The following is a 22,174-nucleotide window of genomic DNA, read 5'->3' as shown; positions in this document are numbered from 1 at the left end:
AGAGCAAATCAGGTGTCACACTGAAGCTACATTAGTCTCGGAGGGTGGGGTGGATTTAGCCACACTGGCTGCCTGGCCCCCTAACATGCAAAAATACAGGCAGCAGCTCTTAATTAATGGGACAAGTGTAGAGGGCCTGAGGGATACAGGTGCCAGTGTCACTATGGTGACAGAGAAACTGGTTTCCCCTGGCCAATACCTGACTGGACAAACTTATCGAGTCACCAACGCTGACAATCAGACTAAAGTACATCCCATGGCTATGGTAACTTTAGAGTGGGGAGGGGTCAATGGCCTGAAACAGGTGGTGGTCTCCTCAAATATCCCAGTAGACGGTTTGCTTGGAAATGACCTGGAGTCCTCAGCATGGGCTGAGGTAGAACTGAAAACCCATGCAGCCATGCTGGGTATCCCTGAACTGGTGTGTGTCAAGACTAGGGCACAGTGCAAGGCACAGGGTGAAAAAGTAGAGCTGGAGTCTGGGAAAATGGCCCAGCCTACCAAGAGACAAGTCAGCTGGGAAACCAGCTGCAACACAACACCAAAAAGAGAACCTCTCTTCTCAGGAAGAAGTTCTGCCCTCTGAGGGAACTGAGCCTATGGAGCTGGAACCTTATCAGGTTGAGCTCTTGGGCCCAGGGGGACCCTCAAGGGAAGAGTTGTGTAAGGGACAAGAAACCTGTCCCTCTCTTGAAGGCCTTAGGCAGCAAGCTGCTGAAGACTCCAAAGGCAAGAAAAATGGAACACATAGGGTCTATTGGGAAGATGGACTCCTGTACACTGAGGCAAGAGATCCCAAACCTGGTGCCACTAGGAGAGTGGTAGTGCCTCAGGGTTTCAGAGAGTTTATTCTGACCTTAGCCCATGATATTCCCCTTGCTGGGCATTTGGGACAAACCAAGACGTGGGAGAGGTTATTTAAACCACTTCTACTGGCCCAATATGTCCCAGAAGGTTAAGGAGTTTTGCCTCTCCTGCCCCACCTGTCAAGCCAGTGGTAAGACAGGTGGGCATCCAAAGGCCCCCCTCATTCCACTTCCAGTGGTGGGGGACCCCTTTGAAAGAGTGGGTGTGGACATAGTTGGTCCACTAGAACCTCCCACAGCCTCAGGAAATATGTACATCCTAGTAGTAGTGGATCATGCTAATAGGTATCCTGAAGCTATTCCCCTTAGGTCGACTACTGCCCCTGCAGTAGCCAAGGCCCTCATTGGTATCTTTACCAGAGTGGGTTTCCCTAAGGAGGTGGTTTCTGACAGAGGTACCAACTTCATGTCAGCTTACCTAAAACACATGTGGAATGAGTGTGGAGTGACTTATAAATTCACTACACCATATCATCCACAAACTAATGGCCTTGTTGAGAGATTCAACAAGACATTAAAGGGCATGATCATGGGGCTCCCAGAAAAACTCAAAAGGAGATGGGATGTCCTCCTGCCATGTCTGCTTTTCCCTTACAGAGAGGTGCCTCAGAAGGGAGTAGGATTCTCACCCTTTGAACTTCTGTTTGGCCATCCTGTAAGGGGACCACTTGCTCTTGTTAAAGAAGGCTGGGAGAGACCTCTTCATGAGCCTAAACAAGACATAGTGGACTATGTACTTGGCCTTCGCTCAAGGATGGCAGAGTACATGGAAAAGGCAAGTAAAAACCTTGAGGCCAGCCAACAACTCCAGAAGTTGTGGTATGACCAAAAGGCTGCACTGGTTGAATTTCAACCAGGGCAGAAAGTCTGGGTTCTGGAGCCTGTGGCTCCCAGGGCACTCCAGGACAAATGGAGTGGCCCTTACCCAGTACTAGAAAGGAAGAGTCAGGTCACCTACCTGGTGGACCTGGGCACAAGCAGGAGCCCCAAGAGGGTGATCCAAGTGAACCGCCTTAAGCTCTTCCATGACAGGGCTGATGTAAATCTGTTGATGGTAACAGATGAGGACCAGGAAGCTGAGAGTGAACCTCTCCCTGATCTCCTCTCATCAGACCCAAAAGATGGCTCAGTAGATGGAGTGATCTACTCAGACACCCTCTCTAGCCAACAGCAGTATGACTGCAGGAAGGTCCTGCAGCAGTTTGCTGAGCTCTTTTCCCTAACCCCTGGTCAGACACACCTGTGTACCCATGATGTGGACACAGGAGACAGCATGCCTGTCAAAAACAAAATATTTAGACAGTCTGACCAAGTTAAGGAAAGCATCAAGGTGGAAGTCCACAAGATGCTGGAATTGGGAGTAATTGAGTACTCTGACAGCCCCTGGGCTAGCCCAGTGGTCTTAGTCCCCAAACCTCACACCAAAGAAGGAAAGAGAGATGAGGTTTTGTGTGGACTACAGAGGTCTCAACTCTGTCACCAAGACAGATGCTCATCCCATTCCTAGAGCTGATGAGCTAATAGACAAATTAGGGGCTGCCAAATTCTTAAGTACCTTTGACTTAACAGCAGGGTACTGGCAAATCAAAATGGCCCCTGGAGCAAAAGAAAAGACAGCATTCTCCACACCTGATGGGCATTATCAGTTTACTGTTATGCCCTTTGGTTTAAAGAATGCCCCTGCCACCTTCCAAAGGTTGGTGAATCAAGTCCTTGCTGGGCTGGAATCCTTTAGTGCAGCTTATCTTGATGATATTGCTGTCTTCAGCTCCACCTGGCAGGATCACCTGGTCCACCTGAAGAAGGTTTTGAAGGCTCTGCAATCAGCAGGCCTCTCTATCAAGGCATCCAAATGCCAGATAGGGCAGGGAACTGTGGTTTACTTGGGACACCTTGTAGGTGGAGGCCAAGTTCAGCCACTCCAGCCTAAGATCCAGACTATTCTGGACTGGGCAGCTCCAAAAACCCAGACTCAAGTCAGGGCATTCCTTGGCTTGACTGGGTACTACAGGAGGTTTGTGAAGGGATATGGATCCATTGTGACAGCCCTCACAGAACTCACCTCCAAGAAAATGCCCAAGAAAGTAAACTGGACTGTAGAATGCCAACAGGCCTTTGACACCCTGAAACAAGCTATGTGCACAGCACCAGTTCTAAAAGCTCCAGATTACTCCAAGCAGTTCATTGTGCAAACAGATGCCTCTGAACATGGGATAGGGGCAGTTTTGTCCCAAACAAATGATGATGGCCTTGACCAGCCTGTTGCTTTCATTAGCAGGAGGTTACTCCCCAGGGAGCAGCGTTGGAGTGCCATTGAGAGGGAGGCCTTTGCTGTGGTTTGGTCCCTGAAGAAGCTGAGACCATACCTCTTTGGTACTCACTTCCTAGTTCAGACTGACCACAGACCTCTCAGATGGCTGATGCAAATGAAAGGTGAAAATCCAAAACTGTTGAGGTGGTCCATCTCCCTACAGGGAATGGACTTTGTAGTGGAACACAGACCTGGGACTGCCCATGCCAATGCAGATGGCCTTTCCAGGTTCTTCCACTTAAAAAATGAAGACTCTCTTGGGAAAGGTTAGTCTCATCCTCTTTCGTTTGGGGGGGGGTTGTGTAAGGAAATGCCTCCTTGGCATGGTTACCCCCTGACTTTTTGCCTTTGCTGATGCTATGTTTTGAATTGAAAGTGTGCTGAGACCTGCTAACCAGGCCCCAGCACCAGTGTTCTTTCCCTAACCTGTACTTTTGATTCCACAATTGGCACACCCTGGCACCCAGATCAGTCCCTTGTAACTGGTACCTCTGGTACCAAGGGCCCTGATGCCAGGGAAGGTCTCTAAGGGCTGCAGCATGTATTATGCCACCCTAGAGACCCCTCACCCAGCACAGACACACTGCTTACCAGCTTGTGTGTGCTAGTGAGAACAAAACGAGTAAGTCGACATGGCACTCCCCTCAGGGTGCCATGCCAGCCTCTCACTGCCTATGCAGTATAGGTAAGACACCCCTCTAGCAGGCCTTACAGCCCTAAGGCAGGGTGCACTATACCATAGGTGAGGGTACCAGTGCATGAGCACTGTGCCCCTACAGTGTCTAAGCAAAACCTTAGACATTGTAAGTGCAGGGTAGCCATAAGAGTATATGGTCTGAGAGTCTGTTTTGCACGAACTCCACAGCACCATAATGGCTACACTGAAAACTGGGAAGTTTGGTATCAAACTTCTCAGCACAATAAATGCACACTGATGCCAGTGTACATTTTATTGTAAAATGCACCACAGAGGGCACCTTAGACGTGCCCCCTGAAACTTAACCGACTATCTGTGTAGGCTGACTGGTTCCAGCAGCCTGCCACACTAGAGACATGTTGCTGGCCCCATGGGAGAGTGCCTTTGTCACTCTGAGGCCAGTAACAAAGCCTGCACTGGGTGGAGATGCTAACACCTCCCCCAGGCAGGAGCTGTAACACCTGGCGGTGAGCCTCAAAGGCTCACCCCTTTGTCACAGCACCGCAGGACACTCCAGCTAGTGGAGTTGCCCGCCCCCTCCGGCCCCGGCCCCCACTTTTGGCGGCAAGGCCGGAGAAAATAATGAGAATAACAAGGAGGAGTCACTGGCCAGTCAGGACAGCCCCTAAGGTGTCCTGAGCTGAGGTGACTAACTTTTAGAAATCCTCCATCTTGCAGATGGAGGATTCCCCCAATAGGATTAGGGATGTGACCCCCTCCCCTTGGGAGGAGGCACAAAGAGGGTGTACTCACCCTCAGGGCTAGTAGCCATTGGCTACTAACCCCCCAGACCTAAACACGCCCTTAAATTTAGTATTTAAGGGCTTCCATGAACCTAAGAATTTAGATTCCTGCAACTTACAGAAGAAAAGGACTGCTGAGCTGAAAAACCCCTGCAGAAGAACAAAGAAGACACCAACTGCTTTGGCCCCAGTCCTACTGGCCTGTCTCCTGCCTTCTAAAGAAACCTGCTCCAGCGACGCTTTCCCCAGGACCAGCGACCTCTGAATCCTCAGAGGAATGCCCTGCTTCAAGAGGAACAAGAAACTCCCGAGGACAGCGGCCCTGTTCCAAAAAGACTGCAACTTTGTTTCAGAGGAGCAGATTTAAAGACCCCTGCAATCCCCGCAAGAAGCGTGAGACTTGCAACACTGCACCCGGCGACCCCGACTCGACTGGTGGAGAACCAACACCTCAGGGAGGACCCTCCGGCGACTCCGAGACCGTGAGTAACCAAAGTTGTCCCCCCTGAGCCCCCCACAGCGACGCCTGCAGAGGGAATCCCGAGGCTCCCACTGACCGCGACTGCGTGAACTCCATTTCCCGACGGCTGGAAAAGACCCTGGTCTGGGAGTCTGTCAAAAACGAACTCCACAGCTCCATAATGGCTACAATGAATACTGGGAAGTTTGGAATCAAACTTCTCAGAATAATAAACCCACACTGATGCCAGTGCTGGATGTATTAAAAATGCACACAGAGGGAATCTTAGAGATGCCCCTTGTATTTTACCCAATTGTTCAGTGCAGGACTGACTGGTCTCTGCCAGCCTGCTGCTGAGAGACGAGTTTCTGACCCCATGTGGTGAGGGCCTTTGTGCTCTCTGAGGACAGAAACAAAAGCCTGCTCTGGGTGGAGGTACTTCACACCTCCCCCCCTGCAGGAACTGCAACACCTAGAAGTGAACTTCAAAGGCTCAGGCTTCGTGTTACAATGCCCCAGGGCACTCCAGCTAGTGGAGATGCCCGCCCCCTGGACACAGCCCCCACTTTTGGCGGCAAGTCCAGGAGAGATAATGAGAAAAACCAAGGAGTCACCACTGGCCAGTCAGGACAGCCCCTAAGGTGCCCTGAGCTGAAGTGACTGACTTTTAGAAATCCTCCATCTTGCAGATGGAGGATTCCCCCAATAGGGATAGGAATGTGACCCCCTCCCCTCAGGGAGGAGGCACAAAGAGCCATTGGCTACTGCCCTCCCAGACCTAAACACACCCTAAATTCAGTATTGAGGGGCTCCCCAGAACCTAGGAAACTAGATTCCTGCAACCTAAGAAGAAGAGGACTGCTAAGCTGAAAAACCCTGCAGAGAAGACGGAGACACCAACTGCTTTGGCCCCAGCTCTAGCGGCCTGTCTCCCCCCTTCTAAAGACACTGCTACAGCGACGCTTTCCCCAGGGACCAGCGACCTCTGAATCCTCAGAGGACTGCCCCGCTTTAGAAGGACCAAGAACTCCCGAGGACAGCGGCTCTGTTCACCCAAGACTGCAACTTTGTAACAAAGGAGCAACTTTAAAACAACTTGCGTTTCCCGCCGGAAGCGTAAGACTTGCCACTCTGCACCCGACGCCCCCGGCTCGACTTGTGGAGAACAATCACTTCAGGGAGGACTCCCCGGCGACTGCGAGACCGTGAGTAGCCAGAGTTGCCCCCACAGTGACACCTGCAGAGGGAATCCCGAGGCTCCCCCTGACCGCGACTGCCTGCTTCTCAGAACCAGACGCCTGGTAGGGACACTGCACCCACAGCCCCCAGGACCTGAAGGATCCGAACTCCAGTGCAGGAGTGACCTCCAGGAGGCCCTCTCCCTTGCCCAGGTGGTGGCTACCCCGAGTAGCCCCTCCCCCTTGCCTGCATCGCTAAAGAGACCCCTTGGTCTCCAATTGATTTCAATTACAAACCCAACGCTTTTTTGCACACTGCACCCGGCCACCCCCGTGCCGCTGAGGGTGTACTTTCTGTGTGGACTTGTGTCCCCCCCGGTGCCCTACAAAACCCCCCTGGTCTGCCCTCCGAAGACGCAGGTACTTACCTGCTGGCAGACTGGAACCGGGGCACCCCCTTCTCCATTGAGGCCTATGCGTTTTGGGCACCACTTTGACCTCTGCACCTGACCGGCCCTGAGCTGCTGGTGTGGTAACTTTGGGGTTGCTCTGAACCCCCAACGGTGGCTACCTTGGACCCAAACTTGAAACCTGTAGGTGGTTTACTTACCTGCAAAAACTAACAAACTCTTATTCCCCCCAGGAACTGTTGAAAATTGCACTGTGTCTAGTTTTAAAATAGCTATATGTGATTTATGTGAAAACTGTATATGCTATTTTGCTAATTCAAAGTTCCTAAAGTACCTACCTGCAATACCTTTCATTTGAAGTATTACATGTAAATCTTGAACCTGTGGTTCTTAAAATAAACTAAGAAAATATATTTTTCTATACAAAAACCTATTGGACTGGAATTGTCTGAGTGTGTGTTCCTCATTAATTGCCTGTGTGTGTACAACAAATGCTTAACACTACTCCTTTGATAAGCCTACTGCTCGACCACACTACCACAAAATAGAGCATTAGAATTATCTCTTTTTGCCACTATCTTACCTCTAAGGGGAACCCTTGGACTCTGTGCATACTATTCCTTACTTTGAAATAGTGCATACAGAGCCAACTTCCTACAGCAGGCCTCTCAGTTCTCATCGCTATGGTCTTTCGAGAGACAGGTTACAGACCTTTTAGGGGTTTCTCTAAGCAAACCTGTGAGACAGGTAAGGCAGAATTTAAAGGGATTATTTTCCTTATCTCCTACAGGTCCTCAGTCTCCGACCATGTGTCTGGATCAGGAGAGGTCCTTTGTCAGGTTAAAAAGGAGAGAAAGGTCCCCTTCCCTCTCGTCCTTTCTTCATGGTCTTCGGAAATTTGGTGGATTTTCTTTAAAAAAAACTCGAAATTTTCAAAAACAAATCTTTCCTCCTCTGTGGCTCCCAGAACCAATGGTGGGCAAAAAAAATGTCTGAAGATGGTGACTATGAATAGGAACATCCAGGGCGCAGTCCAATGTCATACATGGGATGGAGGGGGGAGCTGGGGTGAATAAAGAATGAAATACAAATCCGGATCCAACCACTAGATGCAAAGCATGCGAGTCCAGAAAAGGATTCATGCTGCAAAACCAGACTTATCACAGACAAGTGTCAGCCTTTCATTCATTCAAGTTTTATGTCTGCGTAGGTGTGCCACAGGAGATTCTGGTGCCTGTTTTATTCGACTCCAGGATGGGCATCCCAGACTTACATACTGTCCCATATGTCCGTTTCCAAGTGAATTATTCTACACTTCTGGATAGGCTTCACAGACCTACTGGTGTGTCTTTCTAGGTTTCTTCTTGGGTTGCTCTTATTCCACTTCCAGAAAGGCCACACAGACCTCCTACTAGCGCTTCTTAGTCCGACCTAGAGTTGCCTTATCACCTCTTGGTAGGCCTCTCAGACTTACCACTATAGGTATAGGCTCCTTTCTTGTTTACCACATTATACTTTCCGGCAGAGTAGGCCTTGCAGGCCTGCTGCTGTAATGTTTTGGCCACCTCATGGGCTGAACTAACTCAACCCTTCAACAGGGCCTAACTGGCCTGGCAAGCAGATTGGTCTCAATATATTTTATTATGTTGGCCTTGGGGATTGTGACTTGCGTGGTCTCGGATTTGTGAAGGCGGGGTGTCCATCCATCCATCCATCCATCCAACCCACCCTCCTTCCCACCTGATATCTACTGGTTTAAGGAATGATCTACACTGTGACACATCATAACATGTATGGCACTCTGTATCGCTGTTGGTACTGTTGTTCACTATATGCTATAAAACTAACAAAACAAATACTTTTTAATTTTTTTTAAATTTTTTTAAACTAACTGCTTGTAGGTGGGACATACAATCCTACTAATACAACATCCAGGGCCCCTTCCTGGATTGCCCAAACTCCACTTCTGGGTAAACCAAAGGGGACTACTATTTTAATGGTTTGGTCCCATCCTAGACTGCTCTAACTCCATTTACGGGATGGCCATAAGGACAAGTAGCATAAGAGATTGGGATACGTTTCCAGTTTGGGCGTGTTAGGGTCTCGAATGGCCGTGTAAGCGCAGAAATCCTGCCACTCCACGCAAAACATTTGTCACCACCACAGTCCCTTTCCTCTTCCTGTTACAGATATGCCCTTCCACATGATGGACCTAGTGCACATAGGTGGATGTCAAAAAGCAATTGAATGGTGGTTCAAAATTGCCCCAAGGAGACTGGCTACTTTTGCACCATACCAATCCATTAGTAACACTTGGCGGAACGCCACTACCTTGTCCTGCCAAGCAAACCTTGGAACTTCCTCATAAACAATAATCACTGTCAAAGCCACTGGTTTTTTGAACACCAACAAAGACTTAAAATGTGACACACACGATCGTAAATTACTTTATATACGTTGCCTGCAAAGTTCTCTCTCAGTCCATCTTTCATAGTGATTCACGCAGAGCTCTGCTGCATACTTGCAGCTACAAATTCAAAGCGCACACACACTAGCAGTTAAGTATACCATGAAAACAACACTTTAGATACACCATAACTACCACCTTCCCTTATCTTCAAACAGTAGAATTTGATCCCACCTAACTTCCACTTGGACAACAAATAAAATACCATTATTTCTTTGCTAATCGATCCTTGGGTAGTCATTGTGGGGTATCCAGCAGATATTACAGACAGAATACATGCTTGATTAGCTCTCTACGTAAACAAATCTTTCTGGCTGCATCCATCCACTTGTTTATTAACAGGAAAACATGTGGCTAACTCATCAGATCGGAGGTAGAATAAAATATGGCACAGAGCTACCATGGACAAAATAAAATTAAAGATCATACATTTCTTCCAAACCTCCATATCTGGTCCCATTTGATAATCATACTTATGGAGGTAGCAGTCCCATCTTAAATGGGTCCTATCAGTAAAAATGATGCCCTTCCCTATTTTGATCCACTCTCCCTCTTATTTGTGTCGTACTCATGATTCAACTTACCTCAATCTCTTTTCCGGACCTATTTGATACTATCAAAATACCTGAATCATTTAGATTTGGTGTCGTTTGGTTGCAGTCATCACTAATATGGCTCAAAAAACCCAAAGAACCCAAGGTACATTTTCCTTTGAACAAGCTATTAACATCCATGCTGTAGAGATTGCATTTTGTTAAAATGTTGAATTGGTGGTTTGAGAAATATAAGAAGCTGCACCAGGAGAACCTGCAGGGGATTTTACTTCGTATTTATTAATTTAGCCCTCTATAAAACAGAATCACTAAAGCAGCTATGCACCTCATGGGGGTACTAAAGGTGAGGAGAGGGTGGGAGTTCAGTGGGAGCACAGTCTACAATGCTTCTAACTAACTTAAACGAGAAAGAGGAAGAGCTCAATCAGCTGCTTGAAGTTTCCTGCAGGAAGAGCTAGAGAATCTCAATCCCTGGCAACCATTCCCTTCTCAATATGCATTTGACATCTTCATAACTTTTTTTTTTTTTTTAAGGAACCTTATGAGTCTGCTGCGCTCTGAGCATCACAGGAAGGCACTGCAAGACTAACCATTAAAGCAATCCAAGAATGGCAAGGGTTATTTTAAAATGAAATATCCATTTACCCTTTCTTCTTCCTGCTGCTCCCACAAATCCATGTCACTGATTCTCTGCTCTTCATACGCCTTTGTAATGAGAGGGATTTCTTCTAATCGTTTTGCTCTCTCAAAATGGTCAATCTACAATGAAAAAGCAACCCACAGTTACAGAATTTTGCTATTTCAATGTTGGCACACACTAATACAAAACAAATAATTTTAAAATAGGACATTAGCATGAGACAAGAGAAACAAACCCTTCCACCAAGCAAAATGAGTGGAGATACACAGTCACCTTATATGGCCATTCTGTTCACCTTTTGTTTTTAAAGCACAACATTCATGATGATTGCTTCAGGTTCCATCACTTCGATTATGTCAGAACACCAAATCATCTTAGCTGGACAAAAACATAGCCAAGATACCAATAAAGACTAAAGTAACAAGGTAAAAACTCACCTTGGTGGCTCATTGGCATATCGAACTCATTTGGTTAGATCTATACTTCAAATATTTCAAACAAATCTTGAAAAGCAGAACGTCACAAAAAACTATGAATGAGGAAAACGTTAATTACCCTGTAAGCTTTTGTTTGCAACATGCAGTGCTACAGATTCAAATGCTCTGCATATCCCTGCCACCTAGTGAGGAGTGGATGCAGTATGATGGACCATTTGTATTCTGGAAGTAGGATAAATAGAAGAGCTCTGCAAGTAGAGCCACATGCCTCCTGGGAGAAGGGAGGGCACACATGAATCAACAGCACTATAAACGACAAATAGATGTTTACAGGGTAACATTCTCTGGTCATAGTATGTGCTGTTGTAGATGCACATTGTGGGAAGGCTGGCCTTGTGTGTGATGGTGGAAGCTGGCCTGGTAAGCACCTATGGAATTATCACCCTATACCAGGTCAAGGTATCCTGTTATTAGTGAAGTGTAGTCAGTGTCGAGGAAGCCAGGCTCTCTAGAGGTGGCTGTGAATGAGCAGCCCAGGCTTATCTAGGAGACATGCAAAGCTCATGTAATACTACCACTTAGTCCCACAGCAGTTACACACATGAAAGAACCACAGTGTTACAAAAATAAGAGTAGTTTATTTTAGTGACTGAAATACTAAAATACTATATAGGCAACACTGTAGTAGCAGGTGAGTAAACACACCATCATATACACTTTAATCAGGAATGGGCATAGAAAGCGGTAGAAAAAAAAGAACCAACAAGTAAGCAATAGAGACCCTGGGGGAAACCAAAACATATACTAAAAGAATGTATGACTGTGCAAGACCCAAGCAAGACTGCAAGAAACAGAAGATGGATCCAGACAGAAGAGGACCTGCAAAGGAAGGGGACCAAGTCTAGTTCCAGTTAGAGTGTTCGGTTGGGGCAGAAACCACTTCCCCTTGAGCTGCAGCATGTATTATGCCACCCATGGGAGCCCATGCAAAGTGTGCAAGCCTGCCATTGCAGTCTGCGTGAAAGGGTGCATGCACCCTTTTCACTACAGTTCACTGAACCAGGTCACTGTAAGTCACCCCTACAGCAGGACCTCCTAGTCCAAAGGGCAGGGTGCAAGTACCTGTGTGTGAGGGCACCGCTGCATGAGAAGAGGTGCCCCCAACTAACTCCAGCTATATTTTCCTTGACTTTGTGAGTGCGGGAAAGCCATTTTACCAATGTACTGGACATAGATCACTACCTATATCCACCTATATAATGGTAACTCTGAACCTGGGCATGTTTGGTATAAAACATGTCGGAATGTTACCCAAATACTGCTACCAGTATTGGTTGTATGATTCCATGCACTCTGGGGGCTCCTTGGAGGAGCCCCAGCTTTGATCCTACCAGTTTGCAGGGTTTTTCCAGGTAGCCCGCACTGCTGCCATCCTACAGACGGGTTTCTGCCTGCCTGCTGCTTGAAAGCTCAAGCCCAGGAAGGCAGAACAAAAGGATGTCCTTTGGGAGAGGGTGGCAGTACCCTCTCACTTTGGAAATAGGTGTTACATGGCTTGGGAGAGGTAGCTTCCCCAAGCCACTGGTATGCTATGAAGGGCACATTTGGTGCCCTCCTTGCATAAACTAGTCTGCACCGGTTCCGGGAACCCCAGTCCCTGCTCTGGTGTGAAACTGGACAATGGAAAGGGGCAATACCACTCACCTCTCCATCACTACCCCAGGGATGGTTCCCAGAGCTCCTCCAGGTGGCTACTTGATTCTGCCATCTTGAATCGAAGATGGGCAGAGGCCTCTGGGAGCATCCGAGTGGCCAGCTCAGGCAGGTGACATTACAGCCCCCTCCTGGTAGGTAGTCACCCTGCTGGGTAAACCTTGGCTGCTCATCCACAGCTACCTCTAGAGAGCCTGGCTTCTTAACACTAACTACACCTCCCTAATAGGGGATTACCTGGACCTGGTAGGAGGTGATAATATCATAGGTATTCATCACACACCTGGCCAGCTTCCTACACAACTGTGTGAATGAAAAGCTGCATAAGTACCTGGGGGACTCTGATCTTACCTCTCCCCAAGTACTGGAAACAAAGGAAGCCAAATGGGTTGACACTAGGGTGAGAAAGAAGACTCACAGTGAGGGTGACCAGAAGAATAAGGATTCTTCTAAAACCCAGGAGAAAAATGGGGGCCAAAAAAACAACATGGTGCTTTCTGTGTAGGGAAAAAGGCAATAGGGCAGGTGACAGCACTTGCTCTAAGAAGAGCAGCGAGAGCACTACTATAGCACTGGTGGCAGTACTCCAACCAAGGGTTTAGCTGGGTTCACCTTGGGGAGTGTAATGGATTCTGGCTTAGTCCGAGAAACCACTGAGGCTGTCTCAGTATCAAGAGGGTGGCACTGACTTTGCCACTTTGGCTGCCTGGCCTACTTAAATGAGGAAATACAGGAAGCGCGCCCTGATAAATGGTATTGAGGCAGAAGCTTACAGGGACACAGGTGCCAGTGTCACTATAGACACTGAAAAACTGGCGTCTCCTGAGCAAATCTTACTTGGTCACAATTACCAATTCACCACGACAGATACCATCAGTAAGTGCCACCCCACGGCAGTTGTTAACCTTAGCTTAACAAAGGGAGTGGGGTGATTAATAGGCCCTAAAATAGTTTTAGTTCCCTCTTCCATTCCTGTAGATTGTCTAATGGGCAATGATTTAGGGACCTCAGACTGGGCTGAAGTGGAGCTGCAGACCCATGCAGCAAGGATGGGTATCCCTGCTAATGTCTTGGTGACAATAAAAGCATAGGCCAGGAAACAGGGAGAATCAGGAGCACAGGAGCTTGGAAATATAGACTAGTCAGCTTCCAAGAAGAGAGATAGGAAGGGTATGAAATTACCTCCTGCCCAGGACTCATGAGGTTCAGTCCCCTCAAGGGGACCTTGCTCCTTGCAAGGAACCTGCACCAGAGGAGCTGAGAGCTGGCACAGCAGAGCTCTTGGGTGCAGGGAGGCCTTCCAAGGAAGAACATACTTTGGATCAGAAATTCAGCCCCTCTCTTCAAGGCCTCAGGCAGCAAGCTGCTGCCTCATAGGAGGCAGGGGAATATCAGTGGACCCCACAGGGTCTACTAGGAAATGAAAATGTCACTTACCCAGTGTACATCTGTTCGTGGCATTAGTCGCTGCAGATTCACATGTTTGGCACAGTCCGCTGCCTGGTGTTGGGCTCGGAGTATTACAAGTTGTTTTTCTTCGAAGAAGTCTTTTTGGTCACGGGACCGAAGGACTCCTCCCTCTTTGGCTCCATTGCGCATGGGCGTCGACTCCATCTTAGATTGTTTTCCCCGCAGAGGGTGAGGATGGAGTTGTTTGGTATAAATAGTGCCCATGCAATGGAGTGAATATGTATGTATGATAAGAGTTTCTAATAATTTTTTTACAAATGTTCAAATGTTTAAGGTTTATGATCTACTTCGAAACGGCTACAGGCTTCCCGGGGAGGTGGGAGGGTACATGTGAATCTGCAGCGACTAATGCCACGAACAGATGTACACTGGGTAAGTGACATTTTCAGTTCGATGGCATATGTTGCTGCAGATACACATGTTTGGCATAGACTATAAAGCAGTTACCTCCCCTAAAAGCGGTGGTTTAGCCTGTAGGAGTTGAAGTAGTTTGGAATAATGTTCTTAGTACAGCTTGGCCCACTGTAGCTTGTTGTGCATTTAGTACGTCTACACAGTAGTGTTTAGTAAACGTATGAGGCGTAGACCAGGTTGCAGCCTTACATATTTCGCTCATAGGAATGTTTCCTAGAAAGGCCATTGTAGCACCTTTCTTTCTGGTTGAGTGTGCCTTTGGTGTAATAGGCAATTCTCTTTTGGCTTTAAGATAGCATGTTTGAATGCATCTGACTATCCATCTAGCAATGCCTTGTTTAGAGATTGGATTTCCTATGTGTGGTTTTTGAAAAGCTATGAACAGTTGTTTTGTTTTCCTGATTAGCTTTGTTCTGTCAATGTAATACATTAGTGCTCTTTTGATGTCTAATGTATGTAGTGCCCTTTCAGCCACAGAATTTGGTTGTGGGAAGAACACTGGCAATTCTACTGTTTGATTTAAATGGAATGGTGAGATTACTTTTGGCAGAAATTTTGGATTTGTTCTTAGAACTATTTTATTGTTGTGTATTTGAATAAATGGTTCTTGTATGGTAAATGCCTGTATTTCACTTACTCTTCTGAGGGATGTGATTGCAATGAGAAATGCGACCTTCCAGGTTAGATATTGCATTTCACAGGAATGCATGGGTTCGAAAGGGGGACCCATGAGTCTTGTTAAGACGATGTTAAGATTCCATGAAGGAACTGGTGGTGTTCTTGGTGGCATAATTCTTTTTAGCCCTTCCATGAATGCTTTAATAACTGGTATTCTAAATAGAGAGGATGAATGAGTAGTTTGTAGGTAAGCAGATATAGCTGCGAGGTGTATTTTTATAGATGAAAAAGCGAGATTTGCTTTTTGCAAATGTAGTAAGTATCCTACTATGTCTTTAGTAGAGGCATGTACTGGTTGTATTTGATTGGCATGGCAGTAGTAAACAAATCTTTTCCACTTAGATGCATAGCAGTGTCTAGTGGAAGGTTTTCTAGCTTGTTTTATGACCTCCATGCATTCTTGTGTGAGGTCCAAGTGTCCGAATTCTAGGATTTCAGGAGCCAAATTGCCAGATTCAATGATGCTGGGTTTGGATGTCTGATCTGTTGTTTGTGTTGTGTTAACAGATCTGGCCTGTTGGGTAGTTTGACATGCGGTACTAGTGAAAGGTCTAGTAGAGTTGTATACCAAGGTTGTCTTGCCCATGTGGGTGCTATCAGTATGAGTTTGAGTTGGTTTTGACTTAACTTGTTTACTAGATATGGAAGGAGAGGGAGAGGGGGAAAAGCGTACGCAAATATCCCTGACCAATTCATCCATAGAGCATTGCCTTGTGATTCGCGGTGTGGGTACCTGGATGCGAAGTTTTGGCATTTTGAGTTTTCTTTTGTTGCGAACAAATCTATCTGGGGTGTTCCCCAAATTTGAAAGTACTTGTTCAGAACTTGGGGGTGAATTTCCCATTCGTGGACTTGTTGGTGGTCTCGCGAAAGGTTGTCTGCTAGTTGGTTTTGTATTCCTGGAATAAATTGTGCTATTAGGCGAATGTTGTTGTGAATCACCCACTGCCAAATTTGTGTTAGGAGGCACAACTGTGTTGAGTGTGTTCCTCCTTGTTTGTTTAGATAATACATTGTTGTCATGTTGTCTGTTTTGACAAGAATGTATTTGTGTGTTATTATGGGTTGGAAGGCTTTTAACGCTAGAAATACTGCCAACAGTTCTAGGTAATTGATATGAAATTTTGTTTCGTGTATATCCCATTGTCCTTGAATGCTGTGGTGATTGAGGTGTGCTCCCCACCCTGTCATGGAAGCATCTGTTGTTATAACGTATTGAGGCACTGGGTCCTGAAATGTCCGCCCTTTGTTTAAATTTTTGCTGTTCCACCATAGAAGCGAGAAGTATGTTTGGCGGGCTACCAACACCAGATTTTGAAGTTGACCCTGTGCCTGTGACCATTGTGATGCTAGACACTGTTGTAAGGGTCGCATGTGTAGTCTTGCGTTTGGGACAATGGCTTTGCATGATGACATCATGCCTAGAAGTTTTAGCGCAAATTTTGCTTGTATGTTTTGGTTTGGAAACATAGCACTTATTAGCTTGTGGAATGCCTGCACTCTTTGTGGACTTGGAGTGGCAATTCCTTTTGATGTGTTGATGGTTGCTCCTAGATATTGTTGTGTTTGACACGGTTCTAGGTGTGATTTTGTGTATTTGATGGAAAACCCCAGTTTGTGAAGGGTTTGTATGACAAAGGTGGTGTCGTTTGCGCATTTTTTTACTGTGTTGGTTTTGATTAGCCAGTCGTCTAGGTAAGGGAACACATGTATCTGTTGTCTCCTGATGTGTGCTGCTACTACAGCTAGACATTTTGTGAACACTCTTGGTGCAGTTGTTATTCCGAATGGCAACACCTTGAATTGGTAATGTATTCCTTTGAATACAAACCGTAGGTACTTTCTGTGAGAAGGGTGTATTGGTATATGAAAGTACGCATCCTTTAGGTCTAATGTGGTCATGTAATCTTGCTGTTTGAGCAGTGGAATGATGTCTTGTAGTGTGACCATGTGAAAATGGTCCGATATGATGTAGGTATTTAGTGTCCTGAGATCTAATATTGTTCTCAATGTTTCGTCTCTTTTTGGAATTAGAAAGTACAGGGAGTAAACTCCTGTGTTTTTTTGTTGTACTGGTACTAATTCTATTGCATCCTTTTGCAGTAGTGCTTGAACTTCTAGTCCTAAAAGTTCTAAATGATGTTGTGACATTTTGCGTGTTTTGGGGGGGATGTTCGGTGGGAAGTTGTGGAATTCTATGCAATAGCCATGTTGGATTATTGCTAATACCCAATTGTCTGTTGTAATCTGTTGCCAAGATTGGTAGAATTGGCTTAGTCTTCCCCCCACTGGTGTTGAGTGAAGGGGTTGCGTGACTTGAAAGTCACTGTTTAGGTGGAGGTGTTTTTGAAGTCTGGAATCTTCCCCTACTCCTTGGGAATTGACCCCCCCGATATCCCCTGAAACCTCCCCTTTGGAAGGAACCCTGATATGGTGTGGTTCTTGATTGTTGGCTGGTGGTGTCTGTGGGTTGGCCACGAAACCCCCCTCTAAATGGAGTTTTTCTGAAAGAGCCTCTGCTCTGCGGGGAGTAGAGTGCGCCCATGGCTTTGGCCGTGTCTGTGTCCTTTTTAAGTTTTTCAATGGCTGTATCCACTTCCGAGCCAAACAGTTGTTTCTCGTTGAAGGGCATATTAAGGACAGCCTGCTGGATTTCAGGTTTGAAGCCTGAAGTGCGTAGCCAAGCGTGTCTCCTTATGGTGACAGCAGTGTTGACTGTTCTTGCTGCAGTATCGGCTGCGTCTAGTGAAGAGCGGATTTGATTGTTTGAGATCGTTTGTCCCTCTTCCACTATTTGCTGCGCCCTTTTTTGGTATTCCTGGGGAAGATGGTCTACGAGAAGTTGCATCTCGTCCCAGTGTGCGCGGTCATATCTGGCCAGCAGCGCTTGTGAATTTGCGATGCGCCACTGGTTGGCTGCCTGTGACGCCACTCTTTTCCCTGCCGCGTCAAATTTTCGGCTTTCTTTGTCCGGAGGTGGGGCGTCGCCAGATGTATGTGAATTTGCTCTTTTGCGAGCTGCCCCTACTACCAGAGTCGGGTGGTAACTGCGAAGTAATAAACACTGGGTCTGTGGGTGGTGGTTTGTATTTCTTATCCACCCTTGGGGTGATGGCTCTTGATTTTACGGGCTCCTCAAAAATTTGTTTTGCGTGCCGTAACATCCCTGGTAGCATTGGGAGACATTGATATTGGCTATGTGTAGCCGAGAGGGTGTTAAACAAGAAATCATCCTCTATAGGATCGGAATGCAGTTGGACATTGTGGAAGTCTGCAGCCCTAGCCACCAGTTGCGAGTATGAGGTACTGTCCTCTGGCGGTGACGGCTTTGTGGGGTATGACTCGGGATCATTGTCCGGCACTGGGGTGTCATACAGGTCCCAAGCGTCTTGATCCTGATCGTCATGACTTATGGTAGTTTGCGCTGGTGAGTGCATTTGTGGCAGTGTTTGTGCCGGCGATGCCTGTGGAGGAGAGGGCGGAGGCGTGACTTTTTTAACCACTTTGGCTTGTGGTTGTGTGTCATCCTTTGGAAGTCCGATCCTTCTTTTCCTCATGATTGGGGGAAGGGTTGATATCTTCCCTGTATCTTGCTGGATGCACAGTCTCTTTTGTGTGTAGTCCGATTCTACACTTTGGAGCTCTTGTCCAAATTTGTGCATTTGGCCACTTAGTCCTTGTTCCTCTGAGTAGGATGAAGGTGTGGTATTTTTCGGCGCCGAGAGAGAATCTTTTTTCGGTTTCGGCACCGACAGAATTTTTGTTCCTTTCGGCATGGATTCTCGGTGCCGATGTTTTTCGGTGCCGGTATCTTGTTTTTGTCTCTCGGAGCCGCTTTCTCGGCTCCGAGGTTGCTCCATGGCGGTCCCTCGACCGGAGTCGGGTGTCTTCGCTATGGGCGTGCCCTTTTTCGGCCCCTTCGACGGGTCGCCTGATTTATGGGTCGAGCCATGGCCTGTTGGCAGTGGCGTCCCCTGGGCTTTCGGTTTGTCGATGGATTTACTTTGACGTCTTACTCACAGTTTGTTGCTGTTGTTCGACGTCGGAGTCTCCGGATTCTGATTCCGGAACCGAGAATGTTTCCTCTTCGTCGTCGAAACGTTGTTTTGTCGACGTGGACGCCATTTGGTGACGCCTGGCTCTTCGGTCCCGGAGTGTTTTTCTGGACCGGAAGGCTCGACAGGCTTCACAGGTATCCTCCTTGTGCTCGGGGGACAAGCACAAGTTACAGACCAAGTGCTGATCTGCATAAGGATACTTACTGTGACATTTTGGGCAGAAACGAAACGGGGTCCGTTCCATCGGCTTCGATGTCGCACGCGGTCGGGCCGACCAGGCCCCGATGGGGGATCGAAACTGCCCCAAAGTCTTCCGATGATCGGTGTCGATGTACCTAACTATCCCGATACCGAACGGAACAATACCGACGCTTTCTTCCGAGATTCTGACTAACTTTCCGAACCGAAACACGGAGCGAAAAGGAATACGTCCGAACCCGACAGCGGAAAAAAAACAATCTAAGATGGAGTCGACGCCCATGCGCAATGGAGCCAAAGAGGGAGGAGTCCTTCGGTCCCGTGACCAAAAAGACTTCTTCGAAGAAAAACAACTTGTAATACTCCGAGCCCAACACCAGGCAGCGGACTGTGCCAAACATGTGTATCTGCAGCAACATATGCCATCGAACATGAGTTTCTATACTCTGAAGCTAGAGACCCCAAACATGGTGCCACCAGGAGGTCATACCCCAGAAGGTTAGGAAGTTCCTACTGACCTGACCCTACAACATTCACCTTGCAGGACATAAAGGGCAAAGAAAAACCTGTAATCTGTAATCACCTTATACCAGGTTACGGTATCTCCTATTAGTGAGGTGTAGACAGTGTTTAGGAAGACAGGGTTCTCTACAGGTAGCTGTGGATGAGCAGCCAAGACTTATCTAGGATACATGCAAAACATATGTACTATCACTATAGTCAGACAGCACTTACACACACAAATGACCAAACAGTGTTACAAATATAAAAGAGCTTTATTACATTAACAATTACTACAGGCAATACTCAACCAGGAGGTGAGTAAACACATTATTATGAACACATTGGAAGTCAGTGATTAGCACATAAAGCCATAGCAAATAGTAAAAATAATAGCAAATACTGAAGGCCCTGGAGCAGACCAAACCATAAACCAAGTAAGTGGAATGTGAAAGGCAGTACCTCACCCAAGAAAGTGGAATCAGTAGAGGGAAGCTGGAGAAACTACGAACCTCAAAAGGTAAGTACCACGTTGCCCCCAGCAACCAGGAGAGAAGAGGTAAGTATCTGTTTTATCCCCCAAACCTACAGGAGAACTTTGGAAAAGGACTGTGCAAGACCCAGACAAGACTGGAAGAAACCAAAGGTGGATCCTGATAGAAGAGGACCTGCAAAAGAAGGGGACTGTAGGAAGCTGGCCTGTTGTGTGGTGGGTACCTAAGGTACTTACAGCTTACCCCAGGTTCAGGTATCCCCTCTTAGCGAAGTGTAGGCAGTGTCTAGAAGCCATGCTCTCTAGAGGTAGCCGTGGATGAGCAGCCACGGCTTATTTAGGAGACATGCAAAGGTCATGCAAAACCACTAGTCACACACATGAAAGAAAATACTCAGTTGTACACAAATGAAGCTACTTTATTTCTGGTCACACAATACTACAAGTTACTAGAAGGGCAACCCTCCAATAGGAGGTAAGTAGTACACTAATTATATACACTAGTAAACAGCAATAGGCATAGAAAGGGTTAGAAAACAGTGCAAATGCAGGTAGACAATAGTCACCCTAGGACGAGCCCAACCCACATACTAAAAAAATAGAATGCGAACACAGAACCTCACCTACGTAAGTGGAATGTGTAGAGGGGAGCTTGGAGTACTAGAAAATTACAGAGTTAAGTTAAGCAGTACCTCCCGAGCGACCAAAAAAGCAGGAGTAAAATCACTGGAATTTACCCCAAACCACCCAAAAAAGAAGATAATGCATCTCCCAGACAAGACTGCAAGAAACCAGCAGTAACTTCAGGTGAGGAAGACCTGTGGAGAGAGAGGACCAAGTCCAAAAGTCACAGTGGAGTCCAGGAGGAGTAGGAGCTACTACTCACTTAGCTGTACTTGCAGGAGTTGGTCGAAGATGATGAAGAGAAGCTCAGCCCTGGAGCCGGAGAAGAGTTCCTGAGGGATGCAGAAGGTGTCCCACACTGGAAGGAAGATTGTAGACAGGTGTGGAGCAGGAATTCCACCAGCAAGCCTTGTCAAAGGTAAATGTTGCGGTTGGCGAAAAGTAGAGCTGCTGAGGGCCAGCAACACCCGGGAGAACTCAGCGCAGGAATGGGGAGTCAGAAATGACCCTCAGGAGCAGAGGCAACACCCACAGGAAGAGTGACACAGGGGTATCAGAAGAGCCCACGTAGCACGACTGAAGAAGAGTCCCACGCTGCAGGAGAGAGTGCTGGGGGATGGAGCTACCCGTAGCCTGAAGATCCCTTGGAGGAGATGCAAACAAGCCTTGATAGCTGCATGAGACTCATTGCACGGGGTACTGTCCTGTGTGGGAAGGCAAGGGCTTACCTCCACCAAAGTTGGACAGCAGGCAGAGAGGACCAAGAGGACTACTCCGGACCACCACCCGTGATGCAGGATCCACTCAGCTCAGGATGAGAGGAGATCCATGTAGCCGGTCGTCACTGCAGCAGGTGACTGCGGATGCAGGGGAGTGACTCCTTCACTCCAATAGAGATTCCTTCTTCCTTCTTGTGCCGATTGGAGACTTGCTGCCCTCAGAGGACACAGAGCCAGTGAAATGTCGCAGGAGCTGGAAGGAGCAGTGGAAACAATGTTGCAAGAAGGTTCTTCTTCGTGGATGTAGATTGTGGGTTCCTGGAGGGCCCAGATGCAGTTCCAGTGGCTAGAAGTCCAAGCGGAGGTTGCAGTCCAGCTGGAATCGTGTAAGCCAAACCTGAGGACCCCACCCAAGAGAGGGAGATCCTAAATAGCCCTGAAACAGGGACTGGTCACCTAGCCAGGTGGCCATCTATCAGGAGGGGGCTCCGACATTACCTGCCTGGCCACTCAGATGCTCCCAAAGATCCCTGCCAACCTTGG

At 47.3% G+C, this 22,174-nt stretch overlaps 1 protein-coding gene across 2 annotated transcripts in view; it reads right to left on the bottom strand.

The window, feature by feature from the left end:
• The window catches only part of EIF3A (eukaryotic translation initiation factor 3 subunit A), a 541,057-nt gene that overhangs the window by 287,968 nt on the left and 230,915 nt on the right, over positions 1-22,174 (bottom strand). For both annotated transcript variants that reach the window (XM_069239244.1, XM_069239245.1), the window contains exon 14: positions 10,332-10,445. In XM_069239244.1, the coding sequence (XP_069095345.1) occupies positions 10,332-10,445 (114 nt within the window). The remainder of the gene's footprint in view (positions 1-10,331; positions 10,446-22,174) is intronic.

Source organism: Pleurodeles waltl, chromosome 6, assembly GCF_031143425.1.
Source record: "Pleurodeles waltl isolate 20211129_DDA chromosome 6, aPleWal1.hap1.20221129, whole genome shotgun sequence".
Lineage (NCBI taxonomy): Eukaryota > Metazoa > Chordata > Amphibia > Caudata > Salamandridae > Pleurodeles > Pleurodeles waltl.
Note: the sequence above shows the minus strand (reverse complement) of the source record. Positions and strands in the feature narration are given on the sequence as shown.